Source organism: Lissotriton vulgaris, unplaced genomic scaffold, assembly GCF_964263255.1.
Source record: "Lissotriton vulgaris unplaced genomic scaffold, aLisVul1.2 SCAFFOLD_1083, whole genome shotgun sequence".
NCBI lineage: Eukaryota > Metazoa > Chordata > Amphibia > Caudata > Salamandridae > Lissotriton > Lissotriton vulgaris.
In genome coordinates, this window is record NW_028253160.1 from 189212 (window position 1) to 216352 (window position 27141).

The window sequence follows — 27141 nt, forward strand, 5'->3', positions numbered from 1 at the left end:
GTTGTAGTGGGGGATGTGGTGATGGATGTAGTGAATGTGGTGGTGGTGGATGTGGTAGTGGATGTGGTGGTGGTGGTGGTGGATGTGGTGGTGGGGGATGTTGTGGTGGGGGATGTGGTGCTGGATGTGGCGGATGTGGTGGTGGCGGATGTGGTGGTGGTGGATGTAGTGGATGTGGTGATGAAAGTGGTGGTGGTGGATGTAGTAAATGTGGTGGTGGATGTTGTGGTGAATGTGGGGGTGGTGGATGTTGTGGATGTGGTGGTGGATGTGGTGGAGGAGGTGGTGGATGTGGTGGTGGTGGATGTGGTGGATGTGGTTGTGGTGGTGGCAGACGTGGTGGTGGATGTGGTGGTGGCTGTGGTGGATATGGTGGTGGATGTGGTGAATGTGGTGGTGGATGTGGTGGTGTTGGATGTAGTGGATGTTGTGGGGGATGTGGTAGTGGATGTGGTGGTGGTGGTCTTTTAATTACTTAAAGTCCCGCCATACATTGACAACAATGTGAGTGTCGAGTCGGAAGTCCGCTGAAAGTTTACTTCCCAGACCATTAACAATAACAGAGCCTGTCGCCCTCATTGAAATAGGCACGTGCTGGTGGCTGTAACAAAGCCACCTGTCCGTAAACACTGAAACCCAACCCATATTTCACCTCCCAGACACCTACAGCCATTAAACGTGCAATATTTACAGCAGCCTATTTTTCCATGATCTCAAGTGAGGGTTTGCCACAGACAATATTGTTTGTTTTCCCTATTGGTTTTCACCGGGTTGAGCAGTGAGCTAAGATGGGCCAAACGAGAAATACAAACGTTTGATCCAAGGGGCCATTAGGAAAAGCTGGTTGTTGAAAAATAACTTTGCTCTGCAAAAAAAACACGAGGGACATATTAATGCTATAGTAAACTCTTTAAAAAATATTAAACTTATTGACAGCTAATCATACATAATTCTATATAGTCCGCACCCAATCAAGGAAAAAATGAATAGATAATAAACGTGGTTAAAAAAAGGATTGCATGTTGCCAGCCATAAGAGTTTGTGGCCGGGACCTTCTAAGATACATATCTGTAAAAGGAGGAATGTAACCATGCACTGTGGTGGGGGATGTTGTGGTGGGGGATGTGGTGGTGGATGTGGTGGTGGTGGATGTGGTGGTGGTGGATGTAGTGGATATGGATGTGGTGATGAATGTGGTGGTGGTGGATGTAGTGGATGTGGTGGTGGATGTTGTGGTGAATGTGGTGGTGGTGGATGTGGTGGTGGATGTGGTGGTGGATGTGGTGGTGGATGTGGTGGTGGAGGTGGTGGTGGATGTGGTGGATGTGGTGATGGTGGATGTGGTGATGGTGGATGTGGTGGTGGTGGATGATGTGGTGGATGTGGTTGTGGTTGTGATGGTGGTGGATGTGGTTGTGGTTGTGATGGTGGTGGATGTGGTGGTGGTGGTGGTGGTGGTGGTGGACGGAGTGGTGGTGGACGGGGTGGTGGTGGATGTGGTGGTGGTGGATGTGGATGTGGTGGTGGCTGTGAGGGATGTGGTGGCTGTGGTGGTTGTGGTGGCTGTGGTGGTGGATGTGGTGAATGTGGTGGTGGATGTCGTGGTGAATGTGGTGGTGTTGGATGCAGTGGATGTGGTAGTGGTAGTGGATGTGGTGGTGTATGTGGTGGTGGTGGTGGATGTGGTGGTGGTCTTTTAATTACTTAACACCATCGACGCTTATGGTTTTCCCCCCCTGTGCTGAAAATCTGGAATTCCTACTAATCATGACGAGCTCATCTCGGCATCAGTGTACGAGATGTGTACCTCATGACGAGCTGAGCTCGTCATGAGCGTCGAAGGTGTTAAAGTCCCGCCATACATTGACAACAATGTGAGTGCCGAATGGGAAGTCCGCTGAAAGTTTACTTCCCAGACCATTAACAATAACAGAGCCTGTCGCACTCATTGAAATAGGCACGTGCTGGTGGCAGTAACAAAGCCACCTGTCCGTAAACACTGAAAGCACCTGGTTTTAAACCAAACCCATATTTAACCTCCCAGACATCTACAGCCATTAAACGTGCAATATTTACAGCAGCCTATTTTTCCATGATCTCAAGTGGGGGTTTGCCACAGAAAAGATTGTTTGTTTTCCCTATTGGTTTTCACCGGGTTGAGCAGTGAGCTAAGATGGGCCAAACGAGAAATACAAACGTTTGACCCAAGGGGCCATTAGGAAAAGCTGGTTGTTGAAAAATAACTTCGCTCTGCAAAAAAAAGACGAGGGACATATTAATGCTATAGTAAACTCTTTAAAAAATATTACACTTATTGCAGCTAATCATACATAATACTATGTGGTCCGCACCCAATCAAGGAAAAAATGAATAGATAATAAACGTGGTTAAAAAAAGGATTGCATGTTGCCAGCCATAAGGGTTTGCGGCCAGGACCTTCTAAGATACATATCTGTAAAAGGAGGAATGTAACCATGCACTGTGAGCAGAGAGTTGAATGACCCAGAACCCTCCATCAGAGGTGTGTGCTATTCCTCTTCTCTTGACAGGCACTGACTGAAATTCACAATTTCAATAGGTATTTCAGATGGTGATCAAGCAAGCACATTAAAAAGAAAACACAAAAAGAATATTTAAACCTCTCTACGTTTGTTTTCATTAAACCATATGGTACCGATCACAACTCATTACGTTCTTTCATTAAAATGCACTTGAATTAATGAAGTATAACAATAGAAAAAAGCCTTTGCAATTAGCAGGTCTGGGAAATGAGTTTTAGTTAACAGCATATAATCACCGCAGGACAAGAATAACAAGCAAACATTGGTAAAGCCAATAGGTCAGGGTTTAATGTGCTAAAACATGTAGTGTTAGCACATTAGAGTTAGGCAAAGGGAAGGAAGCAAGTATGAGCTAACCGAGAGGGTTATAGTTGTAAAGTGGTCTTCCTGTAATGGAAACACTCCAGTGTAAGAGGTAGGGGAATACCAAACAAACAAAAGCATTAGATGAGAGATGAATACTCCACTGGGATGTGTTAGGATGTGATTGACAAGGTCTGAATCCAATGGCTGGAAGACTACCAATGATTGAAAGAGGAGGGGTGTAGACCCAAAACCCACTCTATGTATATTGTAAGCAATCAGTAATTCTGTGAGCTGCGCTGTCAAATACAGACCTCAAAATAGGCCTTCTATTAAGGTCGATCTACTGCGTTTTTGAGGGCAGACAGAGGGGCCATTATTCCCCGGGCCCTGCGCTTTGGAGGGGAGATAGAGGGTCCATTATTCCACGGGCCCTGCACTTTTGAGGGCAGACAGAGGGGCCATTATTCCACGGGCCCTGCGCTTTTGAGGGCAGACAGAGGGGCCATTATTCCCCTGGGCCCTGCGCTTTTGAGGGGAGATTGAGGGTTCATTATTCCATAGATCCTGCGCTTTTGAGGAAGATGGAGGTGGCATTATTCCCCGGGCCCTCCGCTTTTGAGAGGGGAGATGGAGGTGGCATTATTCCCCGGACCCTGCGCTTTGGAGAGAGATGGAGGTGGCATTATTCCCCAGGCCCTTTGCTTTGGAGAGAAATGGAGGTGGCATTATTCCCCGGGCCCTGCGCTTTTGACAGAGATGGAGGTGGCATTATTCCCCAAGCCCTGCGGTTTTGAAGGGCCCCACACGTATGCTGCTGCAAAGCTGTCCTATTTCCTACCGACGAGGTGGCAGGCACAGGTAATATCACAAAATGGCGCCAGAAGCTGTATATGCCATGTGTTCACTTTCCCTTTAAGCTATTTTTATTAAACTTTTTAACAGGTTCCTCTCCTAGGAAAGGTCCCGCTTCGGTGGGTTGACTCTGGCCCGCAACACCTTCTGACGAGCCTGGCACCAGGGTTCTGATAACGTGAAGAAAACTAAATGTTTAGAGCCTCACTTTTATCGCATTGCAGAGAGAGCGAAAGCAAAACTTGTCATCGTTTTCAACAACAAACAAGTGGCAGGCCAGGTCTGGAGAGAAGGGGCAAAGGGCCCTGGTTCAAACCCCAATCACAGCTGGGGCAGTCAAGTACAGCAATCACAGAGGTTCAGAGGCCCCTCCTGCCTTTGGTGTCCAGTGTCACTGCGCCTGCTGCACCTCTGATAGCCACGCCCCTGCTGTGAGGGTGAATGTAGGCCCTAGAGAGGTGGGCGTGGTTCCCTGGGGGTCTGCGGGTGTGGCCGTCACTCCTGTGAGCAGGGGTGGTTTCAGGGCCGGGGTGAACTTTAGCGTAGAATAGTGACACTTTATGCCTGGCGAACGGGCCAGGGTGTTGTCTGTGGTTTTAGTTTGTGACATATTTGTAATAAAGGTCTTTTCTTCCCACCTCAGGCATGCTACTGTCAGTGTCAGCCAGTGGGGCCCTTCATTCCTGAGTTCATGCATGGTTCCCAGCGGCTTCTCTGAAGCCGCAGCAAGTCTGTTTAATACCAGGACAGCCTGGTCGCCTCGGGGGTCAGGGAGGGACAGCCGGGCCTCTCTCAGGCACGACGGCCCCACCGAGTGCCAAGACTCCGGTCAGGAAGCGCTGAGCACAGGCAAGTACCAAGACTCGGGCCAGGAAGAGCAGGGCTCGGCTAGTGCCTAGACTCTGGCCAGGAAGCGCAAAACGGGGGCTAGTGCCAAGACCCGTGCCAGGTAGCGCAAATCAGGCACTAGTACCAAGACTCGGGCCTGGAAGCTCAGGGCTCGGCTGTGGGCGCTGAGGCCAGTGGTTCCGCAGCCCCCTGGCAGACGCTGTCCGGTCTGAGAACCAAGACATTTTCCTGCAGGCGATGGGCAAGTAACTAATCTAGCGCTTCCACCCGCAGCTTGGTGGCACGATAAGCAACCACTGTTCAAGTCAGCATGCCTTGATTCATGTTGGGGGAAGTGCTTTGTAATATGTGCCCGCCTTTATTTGCGTTGCCCCCAGCAGTCCTAAAACAAATCCCATTATTGGCAACACAACTATGGAAGCTAAAAAAGGACGGCTGTTCTGCATCTGGTGTGTTCAGAGTCACCCTCCCCAAAGGGCTTTTAAGCAGCAGGAAGTCTGTTGACTCTGTGAGGGTGAAATTACCAACAGATGAGCCTATGACTTGGGCGAGAATGGGAGAGACGCCGGGGAGGGGGTGGAACAAACAAAGGCAGGATTGCAGCTCAGTTCTGCGCAGAGCGCACAGTGAAAAAATTCTCTTGGCGAATTATGGTTTTGGCCTCATGTGCCTCACAAGGAAGAGATGTGTTTGCTGAGAACTGCGTATCATTGTCGTCGCAATGTAGAATGAAGCGGGCGCCGTAAATAGCTACAGCCCATGAAGCGGGCACCGCAACAAAGTGTTGGTATAGGTAGCAAAAGGTACATTACAGGAGGAATAGACTGGGACCTCGGCGAGAGGGAGGGTGTGGGGGGCGGGACTTAAAAAAAGAGACAGAAATGCCAACGGATCGCATCAAGCCGGGGAAAAGAGTAATTGACACACATCTCTTCCAATGGCTAGCCTCCATTTACGAAGCTAGCCAATGGAAGAGAGAGGCGGGTTAAAGCCCCACACTGTTGAAGTCATGAAATCTTCGGCTCCGCCCCCCCACTGCTTCGCAGTGGGACGGTAGCCTCGACCTAAAAAGGGTAGTGGTGTACAAATGCACATACAGAGAGAGGATGGTGCACTACATATGAGTACAGATATTGGTGCAGTGGTTGAAGTGGGCGGGATCGGATGGGCAACACACGTCCATACTTTTTTAGTTTAAGGAAAACAGTTCCCCTGCTTTCTGTGAAAACATAACTATTCCAGGAGAGCTAACTCCAAGAGCTGAAATGCTTCAGCTGCAGTATAAAGCAGAGATTCTTCTGTGCTGTGAAACCGAAGGCGGGCAGACAGCTAAACAACCCTTCTTACCATGGTGCCTGCTTACCTGGAAGAGATGTAATTGTGCACAAGGGTCAATCTGCAAATGTAAAGGGAGCTTGGATGCGGTATTGACTTTAATTTATGGAATCACTTTACACTTCCTGATGACACAGATTTATTGTTTTTGAGTGGTATTAGAAAGGAGTTACCAGCTGAGCAGTGAAGTGTGTGCTTTTCAAAAGCCTGTAACACAGGCCCCTGCTCTGAAGGGGCTGCACAAGCCTGTGTTAGGCCCCGAACTATTCTCCACTGTTCCAACCAGGATTCAATTCTGTGTCTCTCACGGGTAATAGCGTTACCTTTGGGCTAATGCGGTGTGCAGGAGGCTTTTTGGCTGCTAATGTTAAACATTGTATGTGTTTTTATTATACTGGCAATATTTGTTCTTCATTAGGTTTTGCTAGCTGCTGCTACCTGTGTTTTCTTTTTGTTTGCGCGGTGTCCGTCTGTCAGAGCGGGCCCGTGGACAAGTTAGCGCTCTAGCTGTTGCTCCTCCCCCAGCCCTCACTTCCTTTTTAAAACCGGATGCTGCGGTCACGCAGCGGGCGCGCCAAAGGGGCGCCAAAGGCAAACCCGTCTGCGCCCCGGAGGCGACCAGCGCCAGCCATGCTGCTGGTTTATCATCGGAGGAGTTAGGAGGCAAAAGGTATTATAGCAGATCGGAACTGCTGGCTCTAGACAAGGCAAGGTGTGGTGGTGGGGAGAAATGGGGTGTATTGCAATGCTTGCACCGGACCTATCCCATATGTTAGTTTCGTTTTCATGCCAGGGTGCCTGCTATGGTCCTAGGCAGAGAGAATGAGAACAGAGTTAGGGCAGCTCTTATCAATGCTCGCTCTATGGTTAAACATGCCTCCGACATATGTGGAATCCTATCCGATGGACATTTAGATCTGTTATTTCTCCATCGTCATGTCAGCCCATTTTGCACTGTGTGGGACACGGCTTTACCAGCCCCCTGGCCCACTGGGTGCTTTATTGAGGGCTTTGGATGGTGTAATCATTTCTCATACCCTTCGCTTCTCAAAATTCCTGTTTTTGGGTGATATCCATTTAAACTGCCCAGAATCTGTAGGCGCTAGGGAGCTAATGGATTTGTTTGATTTGACCCACCTTACTCAGTGGGTTAAGTCACCTTTCCATCAAGGGGGACATATTATTGACATGGTGTGTTTCAACTTTGTCCTGTCGGTGGACGACCCCCTGCAGGTGACTTGGTCGGATCACCATTTGGTACAATTTTCCTGGTCAATAGGGAAGCAGCCTTCCTCTTTTACCCTGGCGAATAGCATTCTGGGTCGGAAGATTGGCATTCCGGCCCTTTCCAGGGTCCTTGCGGAGACCAGCCCGGCGCATACCTCTGATCTCGAGGAGGCAGTGGATAGTTTTTCCTCTTGGATTAGCCAAGGAGTCGGTAAGGTGCAAAACCCCCTTTCCACTAGACGACCGAGACCTACACCCTCCAAGCCATAGTATTCAGGGTATTCAGGCACCCTTAAAGACCTTAAATTGGCTTGCGAACCCCTGGAACGCTGCTGGCAGCAGCACTATTACCCTCAGGCTAAAAAGGCTCTCCACTTAGCCCAGAGAGAATACTACGCAGCAATTAGAGAGGCAAAAAGGGTCTTTTATGCTGATCGGAGTGCAAAGGCTAATAACAATAGCAAGGAGTTTTTTGCTATCGTGAGTGCTTTTTGTCACCAGCCGCACAACACATGGCCCTACCTGTTTCCGATCAATGGTGTCAGGAGCTGACTACTTTTTTTGTTGAGAAGGTACAGATCATTCAAAACAGTTTGGGACCGGAGGACGCTGCAGCGGGGGTCATTCTCTCCCCTCCCTACACCTCCACTACTGGCCCTCTCTGTTTATGAACTTTGAGCCTACAGCTGGATCTGATATCTTGACCATCCTTAAATTCCTCAAATCAGGGTCTCCGACTGACCCCTGCCCGGCCAGAATGCTGGCCGGGGTCGCCGAAGTGGTCTATCTAGAGGTCAATAGGATTATTAATCTATCTTTACAGACCGCTGTGGTTCCAGGGAGTTGGAAGCAGGCTAAGCTGCTACCTCTTTTGAAGAAACCTTCTCTCGATCCGTCCAAACTGGGCAGTTATCGCCCCATATCTCTTTTGCCGGCTCTGGCAAAGGTTTGTGAGAAGGTGGTTTTTCATCTGCTTGATGCCTATGTGGAGTCTTCTGGCCTCCTCCATCCGTCGCAGTCTGGTTTCCGGGCACCCTATAGTACTGAGACTTCGCTAGAGGAGGTGGCGGAGGCGATAAGGGAGTGCATGGATGCGGGCGGCAGAGCGGCCTTGATTTTACTTGACCTCTCTGTCGCCTTCGATACGATGCCTCACCATCTACTCTTGCTCGCCTTTCCAATATAGGCATTGTGGGCGCCGCCTGGGATTGGGTTAAATCCTTTCTGGAAGATCCCTTTCAACAGGTGTGGATGCCCCACTGTGCCTTTTCGGCCAAAAAATGCTCACAGGGGGCCTTCACGGCTCTACTTTGAGCCCTCTGCTTTTTAATATCTATCTGACCCCTAACTACTGACATTAATTTGTAAGAGTCACGGTCATTCTGTGATCCTCCACATGCCTCATCGCTAGTTAGAGCTGAGTCACTTGGTCTGATCTTTTAAAGACAATGAAACCAGTTGAGTCACCTCCAGTCCCTAAAAGTAGCTGAAGTTGCGATGCTCTCCAAATCTGTTAGTGGCCATAACACTAATTATCATTGTAGTCCTTTGTCAGAGCCTTCACAAACCCTGATGCTTGCCAGAGCTAGTATTCTTCTGAGCCTCCTCCACTATTCTGTCACAAGCTAAACAGTGGCGTAATGAAACTTGAGTGCCCCCCCTGCAAAGTACCTGAAGCCCCCCCACCCTCCGGACTCAGTCAGGAGTTCTCATGGTAGGGGCTGCTGCCTGAGCACAAAATCGAAAGGGGCCCCCTGGAGCTCGCCCTCCCAACGCCGCCACCACGGGGGCTGCAGGGGTTATTGTTACGCAACTGAAGCTAAAGTAGGGAACCTGTCTCTGAGCCTCAAAAACGACCACACCACGAGTTGGAGCTGGGGTCCTCTCTCAGAACCTACCCAGTCCGTGGCAGTAGCTGTGACGCTTGAGTAGGTACACTGTCTTATAACCTGCCTATGGCCATAGCGTTTGCACAACAACAATGAGGGCCAGGGCCCTCGCTATGTGCCTTCCAAGGGAACAGAGCAACACCAGTTGGAGGCAAGGTCTTGACTCGGAGCCTCCCCAGTTCCTGACACTTGATAGAGCTGAGATCTAAAGAATGTGCAGTCTGCAGAAGCTGGTATCCTGTCCCTGGACATCCCCATAGCACCGCCCGCTGTGGCAGTTAGAAGAGCTGTATTCCGCTAACTTTTTCAGTGCTTACAGCGACTCCAGGTTTGGTAAGTAAAAGGCGAGGACTTCAACAACAGAGGGTCCAGGAAACAGGACGACCCTTTGTCTCCCTACCCTACTTTGCATGGAAAAAAAGACCTTAAAATTAGTCTGGTGATTGTACTGGCCACATTACAAAACCACATCCACATTGGCTGTGATTGTGCCTAGTTATGATGTCATAAGAAGGAAAAAACAAACTGAAAAGTAGCATCAGGGTAACTCGTACAAATGTGATCTCCGTACAGTTGGTATTTTCTTGCCATTAGAAGTGTAGTTGACAAATGTACCATTTTCTTTGCTATCCTGACCCAGAACCATAGTACCACATACCCTAGAGTTCTCTTGAAATTCTTGCTTTTGTAGGTGAGATCATAGGCAACGAAAATCCTCATAAGACTAGTACATAGTCACTGAATGAACTTCTCTACTTAAGATAGGGTCATAATTTAATCACCTTGTTATTTTTGCGGAAGGTCAACAGGTATGTCCAGACGTGGGTCCCATGTTCACTGTGCCATATGACTGAAGCTGAGACCTAAGTGGGTCTAAACCGGTCTGAAGTTGTTTATGTTCCCATCTGGAGGGGAACGAGCCTGGCAGTTCTGGCTGCGCTGTTTCTATTGGAGCAGGACCAAGATTAATTTGCATAAAGAAGATCTCTGTGTAGAAAGGCACTGTGGACGAAACTGGTGATATGGAATGCGACCCAGAGCAATCAGCAGTGGCTGAGTTTAACTCATTCATTCCTTGTTGTTTTTCCTAGTTCGTAGGTCAGGCTACCCTGACTCGGGCTAAGAACCAGTAACCTCATTAGGTCACTAGTTTCTCGATTTCTAGTATCTAAGACAAGTGTTTCTAACCAGTCGGTTGCTAGCTACCAGTGTCTTTCTTCAATAGAGAGCCACACATTCTTTTGGGGGTGCTGGAAATGCTGCCCAAAGTCTTCTAAGGTCTCTGCACGACTCACTGGGCACAGGTGCATCAGCCAGAGCTAGTCCGCTTATTAGCTCAAGGGATCCTTTTTAAACAAAGAGGGTGGGAGCACATTGCTTCACATCCCAGCACTCTGTTCGCCCAAATGCATCATGATAAATGTAATGCAGAATAACACTGACTTTAGTGACAATCTTTAGTTTTTCACCCTTGTTGTTGCAGCCAGTGCTGTGTATCTCTAGACACATGTTTCAGAACAGTCGTCCTTCTTCAATAGAAAGCAACACATTGGGGTGCTGGAAATTCTGCCCAAAGTCTTCTCAGGTATTTGTTCAACTCACTGGGCTGGGGTGCATCAACCAGAGCTCATCAGCTCTTTAGCTCCAGGGACCCTTTTCAAACAGAAGAATGGGTGGCTCTCTACTGAAGATGGAAAACTATCCTGAAACAAGTGTTTAGAGCTACACAGCAGTGGCTGCACCAACAAGGGTGAAAAACTAAAGACTGTCACTGAAGTAAGTGTTATCATGCACTGCATTTACCATGATGCATTGTGGGAACTAAGTGCTGGCATGTGAAGGATTGTACTCCCACCCTCTTTACCCCTTATGTTAGATGAGCACCTTGGTATAAAATGTGGTGAGGAACAAAATACGGCTATAGTTAAATCAGCCAAAGTAACATTGTGTAACAAAACAAAGTCACAAGTAATGAAGTGCAAGAAAACCAGGCGGTTAAAATGTTGTGGGTGCTGTTAAAAATGTGTTTGAAAATGGGAAAAGAATGTTCGCAGCGGATGATTCAACATGAAGCAACACAAAAGCATAATCCTTGCAAACTGCTGTCTGCTTTCTTTCAAGACATAATGCAGAGAAGATGTGATGGGGACATTATTTTTAACAAAATACTTTGTTTTGGTATTTCGACCAGTAATTTATTGCGATCTAATATTTGTTTCCCCATGTTTTTTCCTCCTTTAAAGTGAACAATAATCATACTATATTTCTGCAATATATTTCACACTTTAGTTTTCACCTTACTATATTTTAACACAATATCTGGGGTACATATAGTCAATTAAACAATTGAAAGCCACACTTGCTCCTAATAAAAACATTTTTGTTTTTAATTTACCCAAGTGTTTGTTAAAAAGTGAGGACAACGTGGCTAGCTGTGCCAGGCAGGCATAAGAGAATGGATGGATACAAATAATTTAGAAAAAATAATTATTTTTTAATGTTTCTAAATTATTTCTAATGGCATTTAAACACGTTTAAAGTGGTGACCGATCAGCCATCCTTTTATCAAATGTGCATAATCCCCTGAAGAATGACTGCCTTCTCTTGATCTTATTGATATTATTGTTGTTGTCCTGTTAACAAAACACAGATTATTACTTTACTGCAGAGTCACTGTGTTGAGGTCTAGCACTATGTCTGCTGCAAAAGCTTTTAAATATAGTTAATTTGAATGTATATGTCCATGTGAAAGTGTCTTATCACACTAAGAGTTGTACAGGACCAAGCATTAATACAGATCCTTGTCAATGATACTGAATCATGTTTGAATCCTCACAGCCCGGAGTCGCAGGGAGTCATCAGCGGGGCTGTGTTTCTCATCATTCTCTTCTGCTTCATCCCAGTCCCCTTCCTGAGCTGCTTTGTGGAAGAGCAGTGCACAGTTTTCCCACATCATGAGGTGAGTACAAGCCTGAAAACCTGCCACTGATGGAACTTGGACAGGGATATTCCACGTGCTAGTGGTTTGTGGATAGGCTGGACTAGAAACAGGGCCATTTAGTTGGTTTTTTTTTTCGTTGCTGAATGTGGCTTTCATTGGTTATTTGCAACTTGGGGCAATTTTTTGCAACATTGTTCTTTTTTTAATGTATTTAATTTCTGCACTTTGACACTGTTCTATTAAGTCTTCTTCTCCTTGTGGTTCGTAGATCCCTTCTTGATCTTTTTATTTTTATTTTACTTCTCTATGTAGTTTGTGGCTCTTATCGGTTCACTCCTTGCCATCTGCTGTATGATCTTCCTGGGCTTCGCTGATGATGTCTTGAATCTCCGATGGCGCCACAAGCTGCTCCTCCCCACTATGGCCTCACTGCCCTTGTTAATGGTCTACTTCACAAACTTTGGCAACACCACTATTGTGGTACCCAAACCATTCCGGTTGCTGCTAGGCATGCATCTGGACTTGGGTAAGTGTTTTGCCGCCGAACCTCCCAGCTGCATGAATGGGTTTCTGACTGTCGATTGAAAACAAAAGTGCCAAGGTAGAATCCTGTATCTGTCACACATATTTGTTGCAGAAGGATCAACACCATGTCTTCTCTCCAGGTATTCTGTACTATGTGTACATGGGTATGCTGGCCGTATTCTGCACCAATGCAATCAACATACTTGCTGGGATCAATGGAATCGAGGCTGGACAGTCGCTGATCATTGCTGGTTCAATCATCATATTTAATATTGTTGAGCTGAATGGTAAGAAAGTATTTACCTAACTTTATTTAAAGGAAACATGTGAAGTATCCTGTCTGCATTTAAGTTGTTCACAGTGTGACATAGCTACACATATAATCATGAGGCTACACTTTGCTTACTGATCCCTATTAAGAGGCAGCAAACACACAATCTATGAGTGTTGATAGGTTGTATAGTGTAATTTGGCTTTGGTCTTTTAAATGAGGGTTCTTCATTTTGGAGCGGGAGCTTGTTTTATTGGAACAGGAGCTTTCCAACTTGGGCATTTGAGAGTTAGTTGTGGAATACAGGTATGTAGCTGGAGCATGGAATATAATTTTATTTCATTACACTGTTCCAGAGTGGTATTTGTACTCTGACTGGAGTTAATTTAAACTTGTGTGGGTGTCCTCGGGACTGTCTCAGTGCCATCTGAGGAAAAAGTTCCCTCTCCCTCTCATTCATTCATTCATTCATTCATTCATCCATTAACTCTTTATTTCCTTTTTTCCCTCTCCCTCTTTGAATTCTGCTTCTCCTCTTTTACTCTTTCCTACTGTCCCTCTTCCTCGTTGAGCTCTTCCTTTCTAGCACACCTCAAGGTTCAGCAGGTACCTAAGAAACCTGACATCCCCACTCCCCTTATTTCTCCTCAAAATCCTTCATGATTTAAATATTCTACTCGCTGATTTTCCACTGCAAAGAATATAAGGTGAAGCCTATAGTAGAGCAGTCCCTTCTGTGGCCCCTCTCCTCCTGCAGGGGTTCGATGGGTCAGTTAGTAAGGACAAATGGGGAGGTCTAATTTTATCCCATTTGACTGCACAGAGAGTGAGTGATATGTGTCTCTTTGTGATGTGGCTGCAGGTCATATCCAGGATGCATCTTGGATGCTCGCATAAGTCCAGTGTAAGGCCTGATGTAGTATCAAAAACATAGGGGGGGACTTTGAATACAGTTGTACGTTTTTAATTTAATATTGTGTTGGATTTTTTTTATTTTTTTTAGTCCTAAGTTGATACTATAGCTATAAAAAAAGTCATGTATTTTGGTATATTTTTGTATTAAATGCACATAAATCTATATTAGTGCATTGTGTTCGTATGGATAGCTTGGTCAAGTATGGGGAATGACTATCCCAGATTAAGGTGAAATATTCCACTTTTTTAGCACTTCTGTGCAGGGTAGTTTCTTTGTAGTTTATATGGTCTCTTTCCCTGGTTCCCGCCCATAAAGTATTTCAGGGTCTCTGTTCTATTTTGAATGAGCCTTCACGATGGTGCGCCAAATCTTAACATTGAGCATGTTGCCACTGTACCTGTCATCAACCTCGATGTTAAACGGGAATGACGCAGTTCATCCAGAGACTCTTTGCTCTTGGGCCTTCCTCTGCAGGAGTCCTCAATAATCCCTATGCCAGCGGAAGTAGAGGAAGGCTCCTCTCCAGGCTTTTGTGATCTTTCAGAGGCTCTTCTTGTTCGCTTCTCTCCTCTTCGACCATGGAGCTAGGCTGTCAATTTCTTTCAAATCTTTTATTGAGAAAGTCAGAAAGTGCTTACAGTTGTCACGTTTGGTATAATGCTTCAAACACTCAATGATCTGCAATCGCACAATAATCTTGCCTATCCAATGAAATATTCTTTTCTCAAAATAACACGCCTTAAAAGTAGAAAAAAGATTTTGCTGATAGGAAATGTTTGTAAAGCATAGAAAAACGCCAACCATGTTGAATGTTGACAAGGTCTTAAGGTTTGGAAAGGTGTTGGTAACATAAAATTGACTATAAGGCTAAGTTATGTGCTCTGGGATCCTTACATAATGAGCCGGAAAAAAAACCTGGTGTATCTACCATTGATAGGGAGTGGGATCCTGGAGAAAAGTGTTCTCTTAAAGGTGCGGTGTTAGTTTTTTGCACCTTTTAATGACTTGTCTGTCTAGCTAAAATGACCCATGTATCGTCATTTTTCTTTTAAAAGGATTTGTGAAAAAGTTTTACAGGTAACTAGTTTGACTCAAGTGCTTCTTTAGTTTCGGAATTGGCTGCATTTTTCACTAAAATGGAATTTGGAGAAAAGAGACTAGATAGGCTTCCTAAATTATGTTTTTACTTTTAAGAAATGGCTTATCTCAAAGTTTTGGAAAAGCACGATTTTGTAAAATGTGGTCTTAGATCCTGCTTTGAATAGGACTACTCATTGCTTGCGACTATTAATAAGGATCCCCTGGAAGAGATGCAACTGTGCGTCTGTGTAAAGTGTTCGAATCCCGTGCCTCATCTATGCATTGATTCCTGCCGTTGTGGGGCGGTGTGGAGAATTCTGTCATACCCCCAGCTCCCTGAAGTGTGGTGGTTGCATGCATCAGTTGTATGTTGTGTCCGTTGGGGGATGTCTGTTAAGATGGCGTTAACTGTTGGGGTACCAGGGTATTGCATCACTCCGAGACCAAAGACATCAGGCAGCAAGAGTGTTTCTCACTTCTCAGGCTCTCCCATTTGTCATCATTGGTGAGATGTTCCTTGGGTTTGGAGCAGTGGAATGATTCAGAATAAGATCCCCAAATGTAGCAGTGTGTTCGCTGTACCATGTGTGATAACAAGGAAGTCAGCTGTAAAAACATGGCATGGCATGAGTGGCTACACCATTACCCGTCCCAGTTGGGTCCTGATGCACACATTAGGTTGGGGGCGGGGATGGAGGTTCCCACATATTATTTTGCTTTGGGGGCAGGTACAGATTTCAAGGCGCAGTGAGTTGGCACTGCAGTCAGTCAAGAGTAATATACATGTCCTATGGTACTGGTTCGCATCTTGATGGTACTCTTGCTGTGCTCTTCCCTTCCTGCAGGGGATTACCGCGACGACCACCTGTTCTCCCTGTACTTCATGATGCCATTCTTCTTCACAACCCTGGGCCTGCTCTACCACAACTGGTGAGGTTGCCGGATTACTTCGATAACCGTGCCAGCCTGTAGTAATGTCGACTCGTTGGGAGCGGAGGGAATTCTGTACTCTGTTTGACAAGCTTTCCAATAGCCTGTGGGGACCAGACCAAGGGAAGGCAGAGGAAGTTTTTTTGCAAGCTTAAAACATGAGGTGTGCACATTCATTGCTACACAACCTTTACGCATGTGTAATAATGCCAACGTCGGCTGTGATGTGAGGGCTCAGCACTATAGTAATCTTTCAGTAAATAAGAGACTGGTTTGCATAGAGCGGCAATGGAATGTCCAAAGTGCACTTGAAATCCACTTCCGGGTGTGCTTCAAACCTTCTGTCAGATAACTGCAGATGCTTCGAGCAACCGGCTACACATGCCTTAGTAACATTGTTTTTGATGCATAATCCTACTCCCACAGATCAAGTGTGCTACCTGAGGGGGAGACTCATTTAAAGAATCTGTAGTAGTGCCCTCTATTACAACTGCCCGTTTGGTAATTTATTATGCATTTGTCCTATGACAGGGATGTCCGGTTAATACATAGTGATGTCAGCAAACAGGTTTCAGGACACATGCCAACTGGCTCCTGAAATGTGATGTCAGCAAGTACTGTTCAGGCCGCATCACCATTGGTTCCTGATTTCTGATCCTTATTCTTTATCCAGGCTGCATCCTGATTGCTTCCTGAATTGCGAGGTCAGTTAGTATTACTCTTGATGGCTACAGTGGCTAAATACCAGACAAACCAATAAGAATGTTGAATTCCAAAGGCATGTATTTTAATTAAGAAACAGTGATTATTTACCCTCTAGCAAATAGCTTTGAAATACTCATCTAAAGCTACCCTTGCTTTCCCAGTCCACACTCTGCCAGTTGATGAGAGCCACGGCGTGCCACTTGATTGTGGCTCCAAAAGCGATGACTTTAAACACTGGAGTATGCATGGTTTCCACAGTATGTTTCTCCCAGGTCTTTGATCTAGCCCCATCTTCTACATTCCTTCAGCTTGAGATATGGAAACCCTGAAAGGTGTGTTTTCATGCCCCGTACAGTTTAGCTCTATGTGTAATGCCCATGCCCTCCGTGGGTTTCAAATATATGAACACAGTTTGTGTTCACTTGGCACTAGTCTGATGTGCTTGTCCAGAATATTGCAGAGTTCTGTGTCCACATTGTAACATGCCGTTTGATTCAACACTGATCATTCACTGCAGCATGAAGGTGAAACCTTCCTTGCAATGATTCCTTACAAGGTCTCCAGGTTCCATATTACCAGCCTTGCTATCAATAAGTACCAACATTTCATTTTCGATCAATGAAACCATTGTGTCTGACAAATGTTGATATTCGGGTTCTGGAAGGCGCCCCTCTACCTTCGTAGGGTTACAGTGGCTTAGGGTGCATAGACCTTCTCCTTCATTAATGAGGAGTGAGTGAGATGAGATAAGATGCAGAAAGGGATGCTGCCCAAAGTGACTCTACTCTGAAGTCCTTCCGGTCTGCTGCAGGTATGCAGGAGGGTAGCACATGGCTATGCCAGTAAGCAGCAGAACAATAAGATGCCAAAGGAAACCTAGGGGAAACAGGCCAAGGAAAAATAAGGGAATTAGTTGGTGTGTACATTCTTTTCATTCTCATAACATTTCTTATTTCTAAGGTATTTGTTATTTGGATAGTTCTCATAAATGTGATTTGCATTACATCAGTGCATATTAAACATTAATTAATATATAACGGAGGTGCATGTGTGCTGGGTTTCAAAGGGGCCCTTTGTAAAGACCCTCCTTGTACTCCGCAAGAACTTCTCTGGCAGGTCTGTTGTTTTCTTAACATCTCCATTATTCTTAAGAGTATTGGCCAAAGGATACATTGTCCACATATGCAGGTCTCTGGGAGAAAAGGACAACAGACCGCTAACTGGGCGAGACCCGAAAAGGAGGAGTATGGCACACCCAGTGGAAGTAACACTATGAACTATCCCTGAGCGGGAGATGATGGTAAACATGGTACCCGAGGTGCCTAATGATTTATAGATGGCAGCAGTACAGGTGACATGGCCCTGCTCGGCTCTGTTCACCAACCCTGAAACAAGCATTGGCAAACCTATAGGCTTTTCCAATGCTTGTTTTCTAGCCATGTTGTACAGCCACACTGCTGCTGTGCAGCATGGCTGAATTTGTAAAAAGAAAGAGCACTATGGCGCAGCCAGCAAAGGCTGCGTTGTTGAGTTTTTTTTATGCTAATAGGAGGGAGGGCCCGAGGGCCCAACGTCCTATCCGCTCTACCTGCTTCCTACTATGCCCTCCGGGCAGATCGACCTGATGGGAAAATTGGTGGAGGTGTGGCCATGATTATCCGTTCTCACCTCCAGTTCCAACCCATGGCCTATCCTCCTATACCTAATGTGGACTTCTTAATCGCCCGCTCAACGAATATTTTAGCCCCCCTCACCATAGTTCTTCTATACCGACCTCCCCAAACCATGTCTCACTTTGTGCCCACCCTACAAGACCTGCTGGCCACTCTTGCTATCAATAATTCGTCTGTTCTCCTACTGGGTGACTTTAACTACTGGCCCGGTGATCCCAGGGAAGACCAGACCTCCAAAGACTTCTCCGATACTCTCCGCTGTCTTAATTTCACCTCCCACATTCATGCCCCTACCCATGTCCACGGCCATATTCTTGATCAGATATGGTCGGTTGGTCGAACCATATCTCCCACTATCATTCTCCCCTGCTCCTGGTCGGATCATTCGATCATCTCTTTTTCTATTGATCTCTCAGTCACCGACAGGCCTCCTCTGCCTAAGAACATCTTAGCACGGAATTGGAACCGGGGGGATTTTAACACTCTTCACTCTTCCCTGGTGACCTCTTTGCCCAATCTATTTGACCTTCTTCTTGACTCCCAAGTCGACGCTATTGATTTCTGGCTGTCCTCTTCTTGTGACCTGCTCGCCCCCCTCCGAAGGGTCAGGGCTTGTCGCCTCCACGAAGCCAACAAATGGTTTTCTAGTGATCTTAAAGCCCTCAAACTGGCGCTCCGTCAGTCAGAGCACCAGTGGAGGCGCAACTACTGCCCCCTTTTGAGGGACCGATACAGATCTCTTCTTAAAAACGACAAGAAAGCTATTCTCTCAGCTAAGTTGGAATACTTCTCGGGTAAAATTTTATCAGCAGCTAACAAATCCAAGGAGATCTTCTCCATTGTCCACAACCTGGCTGCATCCGGCAGCGTTAATCTTAATCCCGTCCCCTCCCAATCTCTTTGCCTCTCCCTGAACGATTTTTTTCTTGAGAAGATTGTTAATATTAAACTGAACATCCCCCCCCCATCTTCTCTCCTTCCCGCTGCTCCCCTTCCCCCTTTGCTTTCCTCCCTTGACAATTTTCCTCTCATCTCGAAGGAATCCTTCCTCGTTCTGTTCGGGAAGGTCAAGTCAGGCTCCCCCGCTGACTGTGGTCCGGCTCGTATATTAAGGGAGCTGTTCTCTGGCTGTCCTGACCACCCCCCCTATCCCTCCTCAATGCATCCATTTCCCAAGGTATAGTTCCTTCCTTGTTTAAATCAGCGGCAGTCATCCCTATTTTTAAAAAAACAGGTTCCGACCCTACCCTTCCTGCTAATTTTAGACCCATTTCCCTCCTCCCCTACCTTAGTAAGATTCTGGAGAGTCACATCACCTCATGCCTGTCGACCTATTTAGAGAAAAATCATCTCTTAGCCTCCCACCAAGCTGGCTTTCGCCCGGTCCACTCAACCGAATCGGTGGTCATTTCTGTTCTCGATGAGTTGAAGAGCAAGGCTGATTCCAACTCCCCTCAGGCATTGGTGCTCCTTGATTTGTCCGCTGCCTTTGACACGGTCGACCATTCCATCCTTCTCGACTGTGTCAGGGCAGCGGGCATCCAGGGCACCGCCCTTTCTTGGCTCTCCTCATTCCTCCAGGGTAGGACACAGGCCGTCCGTCTCCTTGGTTTTTCTGCCCCTCCCCGTCCCGTGCCTTGTGGAGTTCCCCAAGGTTCCTCCCTTTCCCCTTTTCTTTTTAATCTTTATATTTATCCCCTCATCATTTCTCTGCTCAACATGGAGGTCTCTGTGTACAACTACGCAGACGATCTTCAGCTTGTTTTTTATTTTTCCCCTGCCCCTGATTCTCTTCTTAAATTCCAATCCGTACTTATTTTTATTTCTGACTGGATGAATCAAAACCATCTCAAGCTCAACCTGGACAAAACGGAGTTGGTCCTGACTGGTGGGCCACCAGCCCTTGGACTCCTGCCTTTTGGCCTTCCATCTTCGGCCCCCCACCGGTTCCTTCGGTGACAGTCAGAACCTTGGGCATCAAAATCAGTCAGGACCTCTCCATGCGCCCTCAGGTTAGCTCTGTAGTTTCATCTTGTTTTCTTTCCCTCAGGATTATCCGAAAAATTGCCTGTTTCTTTTCCACTGATGCCCTTAAATTCATTGTTTTGGCCATGATTCTCTCCCGGTTGGACTACGGGAACTGTCTGTTTGTGGGCATTCCTGCCTATGAGCTCCGGTGCCTTCAGACCATCCAGAACCAGGCCGCCCGCCTTATCCATCGGCTCCCCAGGTCCCACCATACCACCTCCCTCCTCAAATCCCTTCATTGGCTTCCCATCCTGCAGAGAACTCTCTTCAAGATGGGATGCCTAGTTTTCATGGCCCGGGCCCGCACTGCTCCTGCTTTCATTAATTCCATGATTACCCATTACCACCCTTGTCGTAATCTTCGTTCTTCCAGTCAGGCTCTCCTCGGTGTCCCCCGCTTCCGCAAATCCAGAACCGGTGGCACTAGATTTTCCATTCTTGCCCCCCGCTTCTGGAACAGCCTTCCACCCACCATCAGGTCCATCACTGCCTACCTGCATTTTCGTAAGGCGCTTAAAACCTATCTGTTGACCCAAGCCTACACAAACCCGTAATTCCCTGGCCGCCTCTTCCATCTGATACTATCAATCCCCCAGCGCCAGGAAACCGCTTGGTCACAGCGCGCTTTACAAATATTTTCAACAACAACATCAGGGCAGGAGGTAACGAGGACAACAAAGGGTGTGGGGGGGGGGGCGCCAATTCACAGCCAGCACTGGCCATATTATATGGCTTCTTGTATTTCAGGATCGGATTCAACATGGTCAATGGAGAAGGTGGGGGGAAAAGTGCTATGATGCAGCCAGCAATGTGAGCAGGATAGAGCATTTTTTGTTATCTTATGTTAAATACTTGTATAAGGCGCAAACAATTACCCAGAGGCATCTAGGCACTGCTGTGATATGGCGAGTGCAAGCCCAGCTGATAATTAAAAAGCCTCGTTTTCAGAGCCTTTCTAAAAGACAGACGATCAGGCATTGACTTAATGTGCAGGGGAAGGGTGTTCCACAATTTCGAGGCCCCTTCCAAAAAACTCCATCCAACCTCAGGAGGAATGCTTGAATTTAGGGACAACAATGTACTTGCCGGCACTTGAGCGGTAAAGCCTGTCTGGATGATACCATTTGAACATGTCTTTAATGAATTTCGTGCCAGAATCATGCAATGCCCTATAAGTAATGCACAGGGCTTTGAAGCTCACTCTTTGTTTAATTGGAAGCCAATGGAGCTTCCGTAAGGCAGGTTGCATAGTGAGATAAAGCCCATTGCAGTAGTCCAGTTTTGACAGCACTAAGGCTGTGTCTGCTGTTCTTGTAGGGTTGGGGGGCATAAAAGGAAGACTCTTCTTCATTATCTTGAGGGTGTAGAAGGAGACAAATGGTGGCATTCACTTGATCCCTCAAAACAAGCTTATTATTCATTAGGACACCTAAATTCTTTACCTTTCTGGCTGGTGAAGTTAGGAGACCTAATTTTAATGGACTGACAATATGGACAACAGAGGGAGAAAGGGGCATCACTGACAATGGATGGCGGGAGAGTGGTTGGGGCAACCAACACAGACAGCGGAAGGTGGGAGACTGAGTGGAGGAAAGCCACACACAAGGGAAGGGGAAAGGGTGGGCGGAACACAGATGGGAAGAAGTACATGAGCGAGAGAGCTGAAAAACACTCACTTTTGCAGAGTATTTAAACACAAAGAAAAATGTAGCGCTTAAACAAATGAGCAGTGGAAGGATACAAGTAATGTATCCTTCCAGGGGAGGGACAACAAACAAAGTGGGAGGATGCCAACAACAGCTGACCAATGAGAATCAAGCAAATGTGTGACAATAAAACCAGCTAGCGTTCAACAATAGGCAGCCTCTAAGCCAGCTGTTAGAAACCGATATGGCTTTCAAGAGAAAGTGCATGTGCTGTCTTAGGCTAAACCTGAAAACGGTTGCTAAGCAGAGACATCTGTAAAGAGATGACATTGCAGGCAAATCCAAGTACAGGGTACATAGCAGGCAAATCCAAGTACAGGGTACATATTTTCCCTAAACTGCCGTGCATTCTGCTGCATCTGTTTTTCTATCTGGTAGGACCACTTGCAAATCCGTGCCATGAGGACCTGACCTGGCAGTTCGGGCTGGACTGTTTCCATTGGGCGCAGGGTCAAGACTGATTTGCATATGGCTGGATCCAACCTGGAATGGCATGGTGAGCAAAAAAACGATGGATTTAGGCCCAGATCTCTGTACTGGGGTGAATGTATGACATTGTTCTGCATTCTGTCCATCAATTGTTCTTTTTGCATTTGTCACTCCGAGTGCGACAGGTATGCCCAGATGCGAGTCCCGTGCTAGCCATGTCACTGGAGTCAAGCTATCCTGGCTGATGAGGACTGACAGCGCAAAACCGGTCCTAGGATGCTTGTATCCAGTCCAGGGAGGGCCTGGCCTGGCAGTTCGGGCTGGCCTGTTCCCATGGGCACAGGGTAAAGACTGATTGGCATATGGCTGGGTCTAAACTGGAATGGCATGATGAGCAAAAAAACGATGGATTTAGGCCCAGATCTCTGTAATGGGGTGAATGTATGACATTGTTCTGCGTTCTGTCCATCAATTGTTCTTTTTGCGTGAATAAATCATAGGCCTCTTTCATAACAAAGGTTTCCTCACTAGCTATACAAAAACAGTTGTTCCCTCGTTTAGCAAACAAAAGGGTGGAAACGGCTCACTGGCGGACAAGCTGTATCACCTAGTAGAAAGTGTTGTTTTTCATATTATCATCCATTCCCTAAATAACTACATTGTTTGACTACTTCTGCTTGTCTCATTTTTCTGTAGGTACCCATCCAAGGTTTTCGTTGGGGACACCTTCTGCTATTTTGCTGGCATGACTTTCGCTGTGGTCGGCATCGTGGGCCATTTTAGCAAAACCATGCTGCTCTTCTTCATTCCACAGGTGCTCAACTTTCTCTACTCTGTGCCACAGCTGTTCCACATTATCCCGTGTCCGCGGCACCGCCTGCCAAGGTAATTTTATCTCTCTTCCCCATCATCCCTTAACAACAGGACTACCTCCTAAGGGAATTCGATACCTCTGCATCATGCTTTACTCATGCCACTGCCTGGCAAGGGAATACTGTAGTTGTTCTCTACCAAGGAGCTCTATAATTATTAAATGTATTGCTCTGCGAAAAGCGCCAGCTGTCAAAATACCTCTGTAGTTGTTCCATGTGGTCCCTTGCGGTTGCATCATCTGGCAAAACAGTGCCACCTCGCTTCTGTTGAATACAGTGAATGGGCAGAATTAACTTTTAAACTAATGCCACAGATATTCGGTGGTGTAACCCAACTCGTGCATTGTTTGCTAACATAATGTCTCAGTTTTGTTTTGACCTTGTGTAACTTTCACATAGACTGCCATAATAATGCCACTACTCCTCCAGGGCACATCCTGACTGACATTCATCATACAAAGGTAATGCCTGCTGACTCCTGTGGCATACCATGGCATCAGCAGGCTGGAAACACAATAATGCTTCCATGTCATGATGGACTGCCACGGAATTGTCCCAGGCCTCATCAGGAACTAGCTTCAACATTGCATCAGCAGCCAGGGTATTACCATATGTCTTCTGTGCAGCCACTTATCTCCCTTAGCACACCGTCATCCATAACATACCCTAATAATTCATCAGCTAAAATAATTCCACAGTTCATCAATCTCATAATTGCTGAATCTGCTGTGAACCTAACCACAGTACTTCCATGCTGACCCTGGGTTGTAGCATGTTATGTTAAATTCGTGACCATGTTTTTGCATACAGTCCTTTTTTCTGTATTTGATTTCTTTATTAGCAATGACAAGGGGGTGACTGTACTGGTATCACAAGTAGCAGGACTTTCTGTGCCTTTACAACATAAAAAAATTAAGAGAGGTCTTGCAGCACGATTTTCGTTGCACCCTGTAAAAGCCGAAGCTTCTATCACCCTGGGTGGATTACCCGGTTTAGAAGGGTGAGACATTACAGTTATGTCGCTGTCTGTCCACACAATCTAACAATTTCACATTCCTGTCTCTCCAGACTCAATGCAAATGGTGACAAGTTGGGAATGAGTTACTCCAAATTCAAGGCAAAGGACCTTTCAGAGCTGGGAGCTTTTATCCTGAAGGTAAAGTCATGGCACAAAGAAGGAAATAAGTAATCAGTGTTGGTCTCAGTAAATGTTTCTGCTCCAAGAATATATTTTTGTGTCCACTGTACAACTTGCCTCCTAGAAATCCTCCAGTAGTCTAAGACCCTCTATTGCAGTGCTATGCTAAATCATGGCTATTAACCTGATGATATTGCGATGCAACAGTAAATTGTCCACAAGTGAATGGGTGGTGTTGCTTTTCAATTCAGGTTTTTTAAAATTAGAAATGGTGAGTAACTTGCTGAATAAGGTTAATGGAAGTTTTGCTGCATGCACGTATTTGTAGTTACCATCTGTATTTTGCCAGACATAACCTACCACGGGACAGTAGTGTTGAGAATAGAAGGTTAGGATGGGAGAGAAATCTGGTAGGCTGCTAGAAAGAGAGCGGAGAGAATTAAGAGTAAGTGGTGTTTGAGGAGTCGACAATTCGGACACTAAATTTGTGAAATTCTACAAGAGAGTTAGTGAGTCAGACAGAGCCCTAGTGGTGAGTGAGGACTAACTTAAAAGTTGCTTCCGGAATCATGCCCAGGGGTGGCTCTAGGCGCATGGTGGCCCTGGGCAGGGAGTGTAGGTAGGGGGCCCCGGAAGAGGTGGTCCGGGTGGGGTGGAGCGCGGAGGCCAGTGAAGAAGGGGGGTCAGGGTGTTTGGAAGTGGAACAGAGCCGGAGGCCGCAAAATCCCTGCCAGGGGCCACCACACAAATATGTATCCATCCTCAGAGGATTATTATATTAGGATATATATTGGCGTGGTGGCCCCTGGGGTTTGGTGGCCCTGTGCAGGTGCACAGCTTGCACATGCCTAAGGCCGCCCCTGTCATGCCTTTGAACCGGTGGCTATTTCAGAAAAAATATTACTGTAAGAGCCAAGAAAGGCTACATTTGTATTGGTTTTCCAGGGGTGAAAACCAAACACATGAATGATTGTAGAAAAGGGGCATCGGGCCCAAATGTCAACTGGTTCGGGAAGTGGCCCGCTCTACCTTCATATGGATACAGTGGATTATAGTTTTCCCTACTCTTTGAACCACCTGTAGATCTTCTTTAGCTTTTAGGTGTCATTGTGCTGTTCAACAATCGCAGCTGATCTTTTTAAATCAAGGTTTTGCTTTTTGTTCTTACCCCACTATATTTCTTTCTAAATTTAACCTTTGTATTTTGTCTTAAGTTTAATGTCAACAGGAGTCCCATTCCGAGTCAAGAGTTCTCGACCTGACATGGTCTTCTGAGTATTAGTCTTTCATTATGGTCTGCTTCTGGCATAAGGAGGCATATTTACTTTCATGCGCGTGATTCAGTAGTCAATTTTTCCTAAACCCAGTGATAGGTGTTTTTTCACCACACATCACAGGGTCTATCCTGCTTCAGTATTGTGGTGGGGAAAATAGTAACAAAGACAACTTGGCATTGTCACATTTTTCTAGCCATTTTTTAAAATCTTCCTTGTACTTAAGCATAAAACAGGTCTGAACAGAGTACTAAATGGTTGGAACAGCCTACTCAAAAGGGATCAGCTCCATCTAGCATGGCAGTAACGAAATTAACAGCTAGTCCATTAACAGCTAGTCCATTAAATGTTTCAAAAATGCATATTCATAATATAGGACAAATGTTTGTGCCTTGAAAAAGCATAGATGTCAGATGAAAAAACAGTTGGCTTTGATTTGTTAAACATTTCAAAGTTGGAGGATTTGACGCAAGAGCCTTTAACAAAATTTCCTCCAGGAATATATTTGTTATGAGTGCAAACCAATTTTTTTCATGTATATAGGGTAGACTGTAACTGCATGGTGAGCTTGGCAACTGATGGATTTTCTCTACATTGGGAAGAAAAGCGGCCAGAACATGCCCCTGTAATCTAAAGTACAAGAAACACTGGTCTCAATGTTAATGTCTTGTTAAAGCTGTTTGGCCTGAAACCTTTTTTGGTAGGCCCCCGCGCTTTGTAGGCCTTTGTGCTGTCTGTTCATTAGATTCCAATGGCTTCCCTGGTTTTACAGATATTGTGTAACAGCAGTTGTGTTTCTTCTAGTTAACAGAAACTCTAAGGATTGTTGAAGTGAAGCGAAAATTAGATGAAGATGAAGAGTACATTGAATGCAACAACATGACGCTGATTAATTTCGTCCTGAAGCTCATCGGACCAACTCATGAGAGGACGCTGACAATCATTCTACTGCTCATCCAGGTGAGATGCATGAGCTGATAATTGATGTGGTTCGTACATATGAAGTGTGGTGAATGGAAAAAAAAACAGAAATCGGAAGAGATGATGTGAGAAGATCGAAGCATTTTCCCTACAACAGAACTCATTTCAATAGGGATAAAAGATGGACAGGTATTTGTAGTACTAAGGCAGAACAGAAATGTACTCAAAACAATCACAAAGTAATCACGTTGGTCTTTGCCATAGTGTATAAATGAACTCAGAAGTAAATGTGTTGTTATAATCATAGGGGACAATATATACACATAAGAGAGGGAACAGGTTTAATTGTATTGCTGAACATGAAGGGTAAAGTTGACTTCCTAAACAAGAAGGGGTTTAATTCGCACTAAATATTACTAGTAGCGAGCGCTATGAAAGTTACAAAGTTATTAAGTAGGGGGAATAAATGAAAAAGTTACTTACCTTTGGTAATACATTATCTAGTAGAGACAATATCTAGCTGCAGATTCCCTACCTTTTGAATTTCCAAGGCTTCAGACTGGTTCAGAAATCTTTTTGCCTGAGCAGTACCCCTGCTCGCCATTGGGTGACTTAGTTTAACTCCGCTTGACATTCTGTGATGTCGCAGTCCCCTATATAGACACAACCTAGGCGAGCGTACATCAGTTACTTTTCACTTTTTACATGCCTAA

The 27141-nt window shown here is 45.9% G+C and overlaps 1 protein-coding gene across 2 annotated transcripts in view; it reads left to right on the forward strand.

Moving 5' to 3' along the window:
* DPAGT1 (dolichyl-phosphate N-acetylglucosaminephosphotransferase 1) overlaps positions 1-27141 on the forward strand; it is a 48310-nt gene that overhangs the window by 1158 nt on the left and 20011 nt on the right. For both annotated transcript variants that reach the window (XM_086951289.1, XM_086951290.1), the window contains exons 2-8: positions 11858-11978; positions 12273-12486; positions 12626-12772; positions 15598-15682; positions 22920-23108; positions 24164-24251; positions 26312-26467. In XM_086951289.1, coding sequence (XP_086807415.1) covers positions 11858-11978; positions 12273-12486; positions 12626-12772; positions 15598-15682; positions 22920-23108; positions 24164-24251; positions 26312-26467 — 1000 coding nt within the window. The remainder of the gene's footprint in view (positions 1-11857; positions 11979-12272; positions 12487-12625; positions 12773-15597; positions 15683-22919; positions 23109-24163; positions 24252-26311; positions 26468-27141) is intronic.